At 41.0% G+C, this 14,073-nt stretch overlaps 1 protein-coding gene across 3 annotated transcripts in view; it reads right to left on the reverse strand.

Annotated features, from left to right (window-relative positions):
- The window catches only part of ARHGAP29 (Rho GTPase activating protein 29), a 321,071-nt gene that overhangs the window by 131,200 nt on the left and 175,798 nt on the right, over positions 1–14,073 (reverse strand). For all 3 annotated transcript variants that reach the window (XM_030206020.1, XM_030206021.1, XM_030206023.1), the window contains one exon: positions 9,058–9,121. In XM_030206020.1, coding sequence (XP_030061880.1) covers positions 9,058–9,121 — 64 coding nt within the window. The remainder of the gene's footprint in view (positions 1–9,057; positions 9,122–14,073) is intronic.

Here is a 14,073-nt window from a genome sequence, read left to right on the forward strand (position 1 = left end):
CCACCAACTTCAAGAAAGTGCTAGAAACAGTTCACACCAGTATAATATAACAAATATATAATTTATGTGTATAGAGTACCCTCAGATATGAACCACTGTAACTGCAGTCAATGAATGCTGCTAAAAAGTGGCATAGCACTTCTTTCATTAGGTAACTCTAACAATTTTTTGGGAGAGCAAATTATGCTCATTTTTTTATGCATCCCAATCACCACAGTGCTATAAAATCACATTACTTTTAAAATAGTATATACTAGGTGAAAACTGTGCACTTATCTTATAGGTTCTTGCCTCCCAGGCAGAACTGTCTTGCCTTGCTGAAACATTTATCAGTTGCCTTCCCCTGGAACTGCCCGACTCCGCGGGGTTTCAATTGCTTTCCTCAGGGACAAGGGTTAAGGCTGCATAGATCTTATCTTCCTCCTTCTTTATTGCTTCTTTTCTTTGTTCAAGCAATCCTACGTGGATTGCTTGAACAAAGAAAAGAAGCAATAAAGAAGGAGGAAGATAAGATCTATGCAGCCTTAACCCTTGTCCCTGAGGAAAGCAATTGAAACCCCGCGGAGTCGGGCAGTTCCAGGGGAAGGCAACTGATAAATGTTTCAGCAAGGCAAGACAGTTCTGCCTGGGAGGCAAGAACCTATAAGATAAGTGCACAGTTTTCACCTAGTATATACTATTTTAAAAGTAATAAGTGATTTTATAGCACTGTGGTGATTGGGATGCATAAAAAAATGAGCATAATTTGCTCTCCCAAAAAATTGTTAGAGTTACCTAATGAAAGAAGTGCTATGCCACTTTTTAGCAGCATTCATTGACTGCAGTTACAGTGGTTCATATCTGAGGGTACTCTATACACATAAATTATATATTTGTTATATTATACTGGTGTGAACTGTTTCTAGCACTTTCTTGAAGTTGGTGGCTAAGAGTCCTGGTTTGTGTACACAAGTTGTTGAATGTTACCAGAGACATTGATATTGTAAATTCAGTTTCTTTCTTTACAACATCCGTAAAATCCGCCCCTTTCTTTCCGAGCACTCTACCAAAACCCTCATCCACACCCTTGTCACCTCTCGTTTGGACTACTGCAATCTGCTTCTTGCTGGCCTCCCACTTAGTCACCTCTCCCCTCTCCAATCAGTTCAAAACTCTGCTGCCCGTCTCGTCTTCCGCCAGGGTCGCTTTACTCATACTACCCCTCCCCTCAAGTCACTTCACTGGCTCCCTATCCGTTTTCACATCCTGTTCAAACTTCTTCTACTAACCTATAAATGTACTCACTCTGCTGGTCCCCAGTATCTCTCCACACTCGTCCTTCCCTACACCCCTTCCCGTGCACTCCGCTCCATGGATAAATCCTTCTTATCTATTCCCTTCTCCACTACTGCCAACTCCAGACTTCGCGCCTTCTTTCTCGCTGCACCCTACGCCTGGAATAAACTTCCTGAGCCCCTACGTCTTGCCCCATCCTTGGCCACCTTTAAATCTAGACTGAAAGCCCACCTCTTTAACATTGCTTTTGACTCATAACCACTTGCCTCCACCTACCCTCCTCTCCTTCCTGTACACATTAATTGGTTTGATTCGCTTACTTTATTTTTTGTCTATTAGATTGTAAGCTCTTTGAGCAAGGACTGTCTTTCTTCTATGTTTGTGCAGCGCTGCGTAAGCCTTGTAGCGCTATAGAAGTGCTAAATAGTAGTAGTAGTAGTCCATTACCTCAGGTACAGAAACCAAGATTGTGAGCCCTCTAGGTATTGAACCTGAACTCTGTTTGGAATAATGCAGGATACAAATATCATAAACAAACATAATAATAATCATACATAAAGTGAAACCCATTCTTGAAAATGTGTCCATTCAAAATAAAGTTTCAAAATAAACAATGCACTTATCTTTGTCTTGACTTGTCTAGTTAACTTATTGGCTTGGTCTTCCTTACTATAAGGAACGAGCATGCAAATTACTGCTGCATTAAAATCAAAGCAGTAATCCACAGCTCATTGCTAAATGTCAACTTTCCTGTCAGTGCCTTGGCATTGATTGACTCAGGCACAGACAAGAAGAGTTGATATTTAAAAAGTAAAACACAAGCATGCCACATTATGCATCAGCCTCTTAGTACCCGTACCCAATGCCCCAACGAACATCCCTCCCAACATGACATCTTTTCCTGCATCCCCCCCCCCCAAAAAAAAAAAACATATCCCTGGTGAATAGCAGCATCCACCCTGCCCCAAGACCAAACTCCCTTCCTTCCCATCTCAATCCCCGAAAACATCCCTGGTAGTGTAGTGGCATCCTCCTTCTCCACCCTGCAAACAAATTCCTTGGTAGTCTAGTAGCCTCCTCCCCTCCCAGTTCCAAAAACAACAGTTCCCTGGTAGTCTAGCGGGGACCCCCCCCCCCCCCCACACACACATACTCTTTGACCTCAAGCCTAGGCCCCCAAACCCATATCTCAAATGAAGCAGGAGAAATGGCCCTATAACCCTAAAGCTCTCAGTATTCAATAATGACCTTATTGCCCTAAATTGGTGCAGTTAAAAAAAATAATTGTTAGATTATTTATATGTGGCTCACAAGTTAACCTAGAGTCCAAAAGAACACCCAACACACTTGACTCTGTACCTTAAATGAGGCAGGAGCAATGCCCACTCGCTCCTGCCTTCAGCACCATCAGCTGCAACATGGGATGCACCACAAAGGGTCAATTTGCTATTCCCTCATATGGCAACTTGACCACACCTAGTGCATTCCAGGATGAACTGTGTGGGGCAGGGCGCCACCATTTTGTAGCTGACAGTGCTGGAGGCAGGAGCGAGTGGTTACAGCTAAAAAGAAATAAAATGTCACTAGATTAGCACCTCTTGGAGAAAGTATGACTTTAAAAGTAGTGTTAATATCACTTTCTCAGCTTCAGAACGCTGGATGTGCATTTTATTATATAAGAGGATAAGCCTAGAGTGGTATTACACTTTCTCCAAGAGATACTAATCTAGTGACATTTTAATTCTTTTTAGCTGTAATCAATGTTGGTGGTTGTAGTTTTACACCAGCTGGATAAGCCATTCTCTATATTTTCCTGGTTAAACTACCTTCTATGCATCTGTGTTTTATTGTTTGATTGGTCTATATATTTACTTGCATTGTGTCTTAATTATTTATTTAATCCATTAAACATGTTTATATATTTAGATGTGTTTTAGATACTATTTACATATGTTATGTGACTCAATGTTCATAGATTTATACGTATTTTATTGAATTTTTATCTTTTCGTTTTTATGTTTAAATGTTGCAGTTTCATTGCCCCTGACTCAGCCTGTACTTCTGGCGAAATATGGCCATGTCAGGCATTTGTTTGAGTCCTGGAAGCACTGAGCTACAATAAAAGACTCTTCTTCTTCACAAGGTCAGTGTTGTTCTTTTCTCTCCCTCCTCAGGGGTCAGTACCTTTATCCCTTTTCTCCTCTCTCTCTCTCTCTCCAAACCTCCCAGACCAGCATCTCTCTTCTTTCCCTCCTGTACCCACTCCCTTTTGTCTAGCATTTATCTTCCTTCCCTATCCCTTTGCTCCCACCTCTTTGCTTTCCTTTCTACTCCCCTCCACCCCATTAGCCAGCATCACTCCCTCTCTCATCCCTTCCTCCTGCATCCCTCTCTCCCCCTCCACGGGGTCCAGCAAATATCTTTTTCTTTTCCCTCCCTCCTGTCATGCATATCCCTACCCCATGGGTCCAGCATCTTTCCCTGTTCTTTCTTCCACCATAGCCCTAGCATCTCCTCTTCTCCTTCTCACTCTCTCTCCTCCCCCCCCCCCCGAAACCAGCAAATATCCTTCTCTAATCCCTCCCTCCTGTACCCCACCCCCAGAGGATCAGCATTGCCCTGCCTCCTACCCAAGTCAGTCCAGATATCTCTTCCTCCAACCTTTACCTTTCTTCCGTGGGCTGAGCACCTCTCACTCTCCATTACCTTCATCTCCTCCTGGCACACCACAAACCTTGTCCGTCTGGCTGGCAGTGTTGAAGATGCTCTGACCAGCACAAGCCTCTTCCCTCTGTCATGGCCCACTGCTATAATAGGAAGTTGTGTCAAAGAAGGAGGAGCATCTTCAACTCTGCCAGCCAGCCAAGGTTTGCAGTGCAATTTTTTGTATTTATTTGGGGAGCGGGGGGGGGGGGGGGGGGGGGGAAGGTTGGAGAGCAAAGGATACTGGGCTGCAGGATGAAGAGAGAGTGTGGGGGGGGGGGAGGGGGCAGAGCAAATCTGTGTGAAAAACGCATTTAGGCATGCGAACTGAAGGAGCCGAAATGCATATGACTTGCTGCCATGTCCGTATTAGATGTTTATTAGATTCTTAATATACCGCTTTTCTGTTGTATAGCCAAAGTGGTTTACACATTACATACAGGTACTTTCTCTTTCTCTAGTGAGCTCACAATCAGTTTTTGATGTGATATTCATTAATTTCATGAAGTGTCCCTTAGTCTTAAAAGAGAAACCAACCATTCCCTATTATCTATTGTGTCCATCCATGATTTTATCTACTTGTCTCTCTTCTTAACTGTCTCTTCTCCCAACTAAAACCCCTAAACTGAATTATTTCTATTGAAGAGCTAATCCATCCTACTATTATTTTGGTTCCCCTTCTGTGTGTCTTACCTAGTACCACTACATTTTATTTATTTTTTTTAAAGATTGGGTGACCGCAGCTGCACACAATACTCAAGGTGTGGTCTCACCACAAATCAGAGACATTGTTATTCTTCATTCCTTTCCAAACAATGCATAATAGTCTATTTGCTCTTTCGAGTATTGCTATACATAGAGCTGAAGATTTCACTGTATTCTCTGCAATGACAAGATCCTTTCCTTACATGGTGAATCATCATATTGAGCCTTTATTCAAGGACATGGTATAAAGCAAATTCAGCATCAGGTACCCATATAGTTAGGATCTTTCCCCTATATAAATCAGTTTTCCAAGAACTCTTGAGAGCAGAGGCCACCTCTCTGGTTAATTGAGCATTACATTTCTGGGAGATTTGTGATTTAAATCTTGGGATATAAAAGAATTTGTGGTAAAAATCTGTTACCTCATTAAAAAGCAAAAATCGGCTTGTTGAAAGAGTATAATATTCGGTGTCTCAGATTAGATTTGGTTCTTAAGGGTATTAAAGAGTAGTTATTAGAAGATAAGAAGTTCTTAAATCTTTTGCCTCAGTTTACTCTTCCTGCCCTAAGAAACGATTCCAGGTCCTCTGACACAGCTTGAGGTGAAAAAAAGAGGTTTTTTTTTTTTTTTCAGAAATGGATTTAATACATCAAGATTTACAACCCTCTCTTAGATGAAATAAATCTGGATTTTTCTAATTTGTTTTTGACTTAGGATATTTAAGCTTTTTGATATATTGGCTAGCTAGATAAGTGATTGTGGAATCTGATTTCAAGGTGAGGAATATTGGCCAAAATATTTTTATGAGGTCTGGTCTTTTCTTCGAAGCCAACACCAACAGAGCGTGACCTCTCCACAGGAGAAACGAAAGCCAACACAAACAAACAGTGGATCCAAAAAGAGTCCTCTCACAGAAGGTGTTTCCTAAACAAGGTCTTTATTTCAAATTAATAAAAGTGGGTCACTTTTATTAATTTGAAATAAAGACCTTGTTTAGGAAACACCTTCTGTGAGAGGACTCTTTTTGGATCCACTGTTTGTTTGTGCTGGTCTTTTCTTCCACTGAGTCTGGATGCAATAATCAATATTGATTTAAGGGTCCTTTTACAAAGTCGCACTAAGGGTTTTGGTGCACAATCTCAGTGGTGTAACTTGCTGTGTCAGAAGTTTTTACACTGCAAGATTTACAACACCCACCTCCTCACTGATCAGTAGAAATGAATTTTGTTTACTGTCTGAAATTAAGATTTCTAACTATTATCTTGAAAATCCACAAAAGCGAGTTTTAAATCATGCTTATTTTGTGAATCAATAAACCATATTCATCTGAAAAGGTATAAAGCTCAATGTCGGTTCAGAGACAAAAGGTCCGACATGGCCCATGTTTCTCTAAGAAGCTGTTTCAAGGAAGCCAGACATGGTATTTAATGTTGATGAGTCGGAGAAACTGAAACAAATGTCTGTAAACCTGGAAGATGAAATGGGGCAATTTGATAGTTGTTGATGTGTTAAGTTTTGTTTTGATACTACTCTCTTTCTATTTAGGGTTCCTTTGCGTCTATTGCACGTGTTTTTGAATTCAATCACTAATTTTGTCTCCACCACCTTCACTGAGAGTCCATTCTAGGCATCCACTACCCTCTCCGTGAAATATTTCCTGATATTACTCCTAAGTCTACCACCCCGCAACCAAAATTATGACCTCTAGCTTTACTGCTTGTTTGTCTATGGAAAAGATTTTTGTAGATTAATGCCACTCAAGTATTTAAATGTCTATATCATATCAATCTATTCAGAATATTATGATCTATCTGATATACTCTTTGAACAAGTATGACAGTGTATCTCTGTATTTTAAAAAGAGTAACTGGCTCCGGGTTTCTGCTTTATTTATAACGCAGTTTATGGGTTAGACCCACTGTATTGTTTTTTTTTCTCAAAAATTAAGGGCAACTAGGTCAACAGTTCTATTTCCTTTTCCCTCTTTAAAAATTGTGAAAAGAACTAGGCTATTAGATAATTTTCTCTTATGACAAGCTAATCATCTTGACAAAGTTGTTCACACTGTGTCTTCTACTTTTAAGCTATTTTCAGTTTTGAAAACAAATCAAAACCTACCTCATTCAAGAAATATTTTTTGCAATCTAATAACTAGTTCTGGGTTAGTATATCTTTTTTACTTTTAAGTTTAATTTAGTATGTGTATATAATTTTGAGGTTTGAAAGCTGTATCTCCTAGAAACATCTAGCTTCTTTTATAATGTGGTCCACTTTGAGCCGTGAAGTATATGGCGGAATACAAGCTATATTATTAACTAGCCGTTATGCCCGTTAAAATGGGCGAGATTTCCAGCTACCCTCCTCGCCAGGTCACCGCCGCCCCTCCCCCCCCCCCCCCGAGGTCGCCGCTTCCGTTCCCCCCCGCCCCGGAGTTGCCGGCCCGGGCCCTCTCTTCACGATTCAACTTACAGCGCCGAAACCGCAGCAGGCAGATCAGCTGAGCTGCCGTCGGCCTTCCTTCTCTGCCTGTGTCCTGCCCTCGTGTGATGTAACGTCGGCGAGGCCGGGACAGAGGCAGGGAAGGAAGGCCTACGGCAGCTCAGCTGATCTGCCTGCTGTGGTTTCGGCGCTGTAAGTTGAATTGCGAAGAGAGGGCCCAGGCCAGGTGGAGGGGGGGGGGTGGCGGCGGTGACTCCAGTTGGGGGGGGAGCGGTAGCGACCTCGGCGGTTCCCTCCCTCCCTCCCTCCCCTTCGCGCAGTTTCCCTCTCTGTCCCGCCCCCATCATCACGTATTGACGCAGGGGCGAGACAGAGAGGGAAAGTCTCTACTGCGCATTTGCGGGTGAGTACGGTCACTCGCAATTTATGTTTGATGTTAACACACTCTTAGCTATGGTAGTGGTTCCCAAGCCTGTCCTGGGGGGAAACTCCCAGCCAGTTAGGTTTTCAGGATATCCACAATGAATATTCATGACAGAAATTTGCATGCGCCTCCTCTATTGCATGCAAATCTCTCATGAATATTCATAGTGGATGTCCTGAAAACCTGACTGGCTGAGGGTTCTCCCAGGACAGGTTTGGGAACTACTAGGTTATACATATTCACATGTATCTCTTGGTACAATCCTGACACCATTTTTGTCACGTTCCTCTGGAATGCTTCAAGTTTCTTACATCTTTAGTAAGATATAGCCTCCAGAACTGAACACACTATGCCAAGCAAGGCCTCACCAACAGCTTGTACAAAGACATTAACACCTCTCTTTTTCTGATGGTGATTAATCTCTCTGCAGCCTAGCATGCTTCTGGCTACAGCCACCACTTTGTCACACTGTTTCACAGTTTTGAGATCCTTAGACACTATCACCCCAAGGCCCCTCTCCTGGTCTATGCACATCAGCCTCTCTCCCCTTAGTACATTCAGCTCCTTTGGATTTTTACTTCCCATGCACACCACTCTGCACTTCTTCACATTAAATTTTAACTGCCAAACATTAGACCTTTTTTCTAATATCTGTAGATCTTTCCTCATGCTTTCTAGTCCCTCCTGGGTGTCCACTCGATGATAAAAAAAAATCTAACCAGGTGTCCTGGCCTACCGAGGCCAAGATAAAGGAAACTTACACATCCAAAAAAACTAACTAAAAGTAGCTATTGGGGAAAAAAAAAGACCCTGCATAACGATGACAGGACTTACACAAGTGAAAACTGAAAATAGTGGCAGAAATTGCCACAAAAGTAATATGGTGTGAGCCGACAGGGAGCACCAGAACAGTACAACCGTTACACACTCTGGAAAAATGGTGGCTGGCTTGGCTCTGCATCTCAGCTGCAGGTGGGAAGGTGCTCTCAAAAACTTTATGTAAAAAGGCTGGAGAGCGGTTCCTGTGTAAGAGATCTTTTGGATGACATCACCCATGTGAGTCTATGCTATCCCTCTTTGTCCTCAGAGGATCTAAGTTTTAGGTGCTGTCGCTATTTCAATATCTTAAGATTACCAGCAAAAGTCTAATATTTTCTTTTAAATTTTTGTCTGACATGTCTACTATTCAGTCCTGTGATTTATTATGCTTTAGTCTGTGTTTTATTACATCTTTTTCCTTAGGAGAAAAAAACCACATTAAAAGGGTCACTTTTCAGGCATAAGATTTTACCATTAATTATAAGACTAATTCTCTCAAAATATATGCAGATACTTCACAAGCACTTTTGATTCCCCTTGTATGAATGGTTTGGTATCAAATCTGAACTATCCTTTATATTAAAAAGCAAAAATGCACGTCTTCTAATAATCAATACATTCACAAAAGTCATTCTATACTGGTAACAGAATGAAAGGACGAGTGCTGGGGTAAAATTTATATGAACAGTACCTTGAATATCATCCCGGTCATGTATGGATCCAGCAGATTCTTCCACGGAGATATTTTCAAAAGACTTCCAAATAGTAAAATGAAGTCAGTGTTAGAACGAAGTACATACAGAATATCTTAAAATTACAAAAAGTCGATAACGTGCATTTAACTTGTGCAATACTCAACATCTTCATCAATCAAAAGTTTAGCAAGAAATGCAATAAACGTTTATAAACGGTTTCAAATTCTTTGTAAAACAGGATATGAATGCAAAGATGGCTTAATTATCATCATGAGTATATGCACTGGGTATTCTTAAAGTCAGTTTCTTATATATGAATATAAGTAGAAATCAGAAACTCCAATTTTAACTCAAAATTTAAATATACAAACAATGAAGAGATTAAAAATTTTTTTATGATATGTGCTCAGTTTTAGGTGTATACACTTAAACTCAGGAACTGAGATGTTATAGCACCTTTCCATACATCATAGCACACCCTGCCTCCTCCTGATAAGTTATAACTCAATCAAATCTTCAAAGTAAACCAAAAAAATTTTTTTGTTAATGCAGATTATGTAGCACTGTTACTTAGTTTAATCAGTGGGTTTAATGCAGTCAATGGTGTGTATAAGTCGTCTCATACAGATTCCTGGTTAGTGTGTAACTGTTTTTATAGTGCAAAGCTTCTTCATTCAAAACAACATAAGGGAAGTTATGTTGTTTTGAATGAAGAAGCTTTGCACTATATATAAAAAAAAGTTACACACTAACCAGGAATCTGTATGAGACGACTTATACACACCATTGACTGCATTAAACCCACTGATTAAACTAAGTAACAGTGCTACATAATCTGCATTAACAAAAAAATTTTTTTGGTTTACTTTGAAGATTTGATTGAGTTATAACTTATCAGGAGGAGGCAGGGTGTGCTATGATGTATGGAAAGGTGCTATAACATCTCAGTTCCTGAGTTTAAGTGTATACACCTAAAACTGAGCACATATCATAAAAAATGTTTTAATCTCTTCATTGTATATTTAAATTTTGAGTTAAAATTGGAGTTTCTGATTTCTACTTATATTAATTATCATCATGTCACAAAGTAAAGGGAAAAAAAAAACTACTGAATTCAACATGCAAGGATCCTTTCATCCATCTTACTAAACACTGTTAGGGCACCATACAGTACTTTTATTTTAGGCAGTGTTTGGTTGGTAGACGGGGTTCTTCCCATGTTTAGGAACTCAGTTAGTACATCAAGGCTTAAGAGGAGTTATATGATTTTGTGTAGGAGAGTTTTGGGAGAAAATAAATGAGGGAAGTATGAGCTGGACAGCTTGTCCTTGATTTCTCAATACCCTCTCTCAGTTGTGAGAGAAGGCGAAGTAAGAGCCAAGTGAACGCAGAAGTGGTAAGAGTAGTTTTTGCTTTTTCCCAACTGCCCAATAGAGGGGAATCATATTCCTGAGCTGGAGGCAGAAACACATTCAGGGGAAAAGAGCCATTGGAGAATTGTGGGTTACCATCTGGGATACTAAACTTACCAGCCTTTCACAGATCTGACGGCAAGCATAAAATAAGCCAAGCAGAAAGACACAGGAAAGAGCAGCTTGGATAAGGAAGTGTGATTTCCACCAACTCTTAACAGCGTGAGAAAACTCAAATTTGAACCCCACAAAGGAAAAGAGATAGCCCCAATCTGAGGAAAAGGCCTGAAGGCATGCAAGAACCTAGAGCACAAAGATATTCAGAATTGTGGCTAACCTACTAAACTTAACCGAGGTGCTAGGATTCTGCCTGTGAATGAAGTAGAATGAACGGTTTCTGAAGTGCAGCAAATCTCGACAATACAGAAAAATGATCTTTTACATGATAATTTTCTTTTTTAGTTCTACCAGACAAGTCCAGAATAAGTGAGTTGCATCTGTCGACCAGTGGATGGAAACAGAAAAACAAAATGCCTCTGTGTGATTCACCATCCCTCCCTCCTCCATTGGCAGTAACAGAATTCTCAAAATTTCGAACAAAGCTATAGTGCTCATTTGCACACTTCAGTCAAATGCAGCAGGCATGCCTTACCTTTAGCTACAAAGAAGTGATGTGCTCCGACACACAGTTAAGCAACTGGGTCAGGAGCCATGTCATAATTCAAAGAGATAAGGGAAGGTAATTCCATATAGATGTACTTTGAACTGTGAAAGAAGAAACAAATAGACGACGAAAGGTAAGCTAGTACTGTAAATACAAACTAGGGAGGGTTTCTGGACTGATCTGGTTTCAAGACAAACAATTTTCCCTTTCTTAATATCCATACCAGACTAGTCCAGAACAAGTGGTAAGCAAAGCAGCTGCCAAAAGAGGGAAGGAGTAAAAAGCCCCCTAGCAGAGCCAGGTGAGATCCCAAATGCAGAAAGGCTGTAAGCATTACGGCAAACTAAATTACAAAATGTAAGGCATAGAAAACTTCTTGCTAAACCCCTAGAAGGAATAGAGAATATGGTTAGAAGATGGCTAGAACCATATCTGTGACAGGGAAGGAAAACAAGATATTGAAGTAAGAGAACTGAAAAGATTTGCCCTCCCATAACAAAAACACTAGAGGAAAAAAGAAAAGGTCTCTTTATCCTTCCTCGCAATTAAATAAGCTGCTTGGCTGATATTTCAGAAAACTTGGTGGGATCACGTAACCCCTTTGTTGAATGCTCTGCACTGGTTGCCAGTGCAGACTCAGGTTATCTTTAAAGCACTTTGATTAGTGTTTAAGTTTCTGGATGGTACTTGCCCTGAAGGCAGTTCCCAGCTGGTGAATCTATTAAAGTTTTGGGCAACTTCTAGGAGCTACAATAACCTGAGGTTAGCTTTTCCATCTGTTAAGGAGGTACAATTTAAAACTTTTTCTAATCTTCCTTCTGAGCTTTGTTCATTGAAAAATTATTTCCTGTTCCATAAAGCCCTGAAAACATAGGCCATGGGGAATATAGCATTCTTTGATAAAATTTTATTTGCTTTTTTGTCAATTTCTGATGGTTTATCAGTCTTTTTTTTTTTTTAGCAATTTGTAACTCACCTTGAATCTTGTTTAAGAGAGTTGGCGAGAAACAAGCCCCTATTAATATACGTAACATGTCTGAAGCAGTATCTGACTGCAGAGACCTCCAAAAGAGCAATCTGGAGGAGAAAGTTTATTCTGACTTATTACATGAGTAAAAACTTCCAAATTTGGATGAAAATACAGAGTTCTGAATTGAGGGAAGCAAAAAATGTATTGGCCCAAAACTATTAGGTAAATTGGACTCATTGATCCAGGAATGAAGGAACCTATTCCAATCGTAGAAGCCTTCCAACAGAGTGAAGAGCAAAGTGGCACTGTTTTACTGAAAGACAGCTGTTGAGGGAATTCTGAGCAGGGTTAGAATCACCCAGTAATCAGCTGAACCAACAGACTCAGCTGTTAAACAAGAGTTGTGCAAATGCTCAGACATAGGACGACATGAAGGCAACAGATAGTAAAATTGCTTATGGGGGGGGGGGGGGGTCTCCGTAGACATCAGGGGAATACAGCCACACTTGCTGGTGAAGTCTCTCAACTGAGCCTGTGTGCTGGTGCCCTCCTCTATCTAGGAAGCCTTTTGAAAAATGTCTGTATGGATGAGGATTCCCGCACACAGAGCAGCTCCCTATGTCTCTTCAGTTTAGTCTAATAGCTATCCGCAGAAGAGGGGGATGGAGAGCAGGCAAGTATGGCTGAATTCCCCTGCTATCAAGGGGAGCCCCTATTATAGCTAAACAATTTTGCTTTCTCTGGAGACAAGCAGGGGACATAAAGGCACACTACCAGGCGAATCCCAAGCTGAGTATTTATGTGGATGGTTGGTGATTAACTGAGCAGGCAAAAAGGTTCCAGAGGACAGACTGGCAAAACAACATGTCCTGAGCATGAGAGGTGTCCAAGTAGTAATGTTTGGTGAATGTGAGAGTCAAAACCAATGTTGCTGCTTTGCAAATGTCCAGTTGAGACATGTTCCGGCGATAAGCAGCTGTAGAAGTGATGGCCCTGAGTTTATGCACTCTTACTTGACCTGGAACTGAAAGACCTGCTTCTCTGTAACAATAGTTACTGCAGTCTGCTACCCAAAGAGCTATGGTTCTTTTAGAGGATGGATGGTCAGAGCTGTTAGAGTAAAATGTGACAAAGAGCTAGGTAGTCTTACAGGTCAATTCAGTAGGTTTTAAACAACAGAGTAATGCACTGTGGGGAGCTTGGGGGGCTCGGGACCCCTAATATTTGTATTTGCAGAGCACCTCTCTGGATAATAACAAACATGGGTTACCTGTAAGATTTCATCCCCCCTAATTATTCTGTGTGGTGCTGATTTCAAGCCTTGATAACTAGAGCAGGCTGAAAGGTGGCCTTTGGAAATGTGCAAGGACAGCCACCTGACTCCTTTGAACCATTCTGGCTAACTGGGTTCTGGCTTGGATCTGAAGACACAGGAAACAGAAGAGGTATATTCAGACCCCAAACACGGAAGAGAGGAAAACAGAGTAGCTGTGCCAGAAATGGTCCAAGTGCATCAGAAACAGTGCTGTAGCAACAGGGAAAAATTCAATGGTTCCACAAAAAGGACAAAGCACCAGAGAAAAAATAATGGAAAGACCTGACTGAGGCTCATGCTTAAATGAGGCCTACTGAGCATGGTAAATAAAGGGGGGGGGGGGGGGGGGGAACAAAAACTAAAAACAAAAAACAAGGCATAAAAAGCAGCTCTGTTAAAGAACCGAACTGTTACCTGTAAGGAGAGAAGTAAAAATGGGTCCTCTCCTCACTGCAGAAAAAAAGACTATTGGTCCTGCACTTGCACACACGTGGTGGAGCGTGACTCGAGCTCCAAAGAGCTCTGTAAAAGCTTGATACAAGCTCCAGATGAAGCAATGAGGACCACGTTACACACCTAAGAACATTAGTCTACTTGTTCTCAGAGAATACAGGAATACGTTGAAGAGGGGGAGCAAAATGTAGAGGTGGT

The sequence above is a fragment of the Microcaecilia unicolor genome, chromosome 6 (genome assembly GCF_901765095.1).
Source record: "Microcaecilia unicolor chromosome 6, aMicUni1.1, whole genome shotgun sequence".
Taxonomy (NCBI): Eukaryota; Metazoa; Chordata; class Amphibia; order Gymnophiona; family Siphonopidae; genus Microcaecilia; species Microcaecilia unicolor.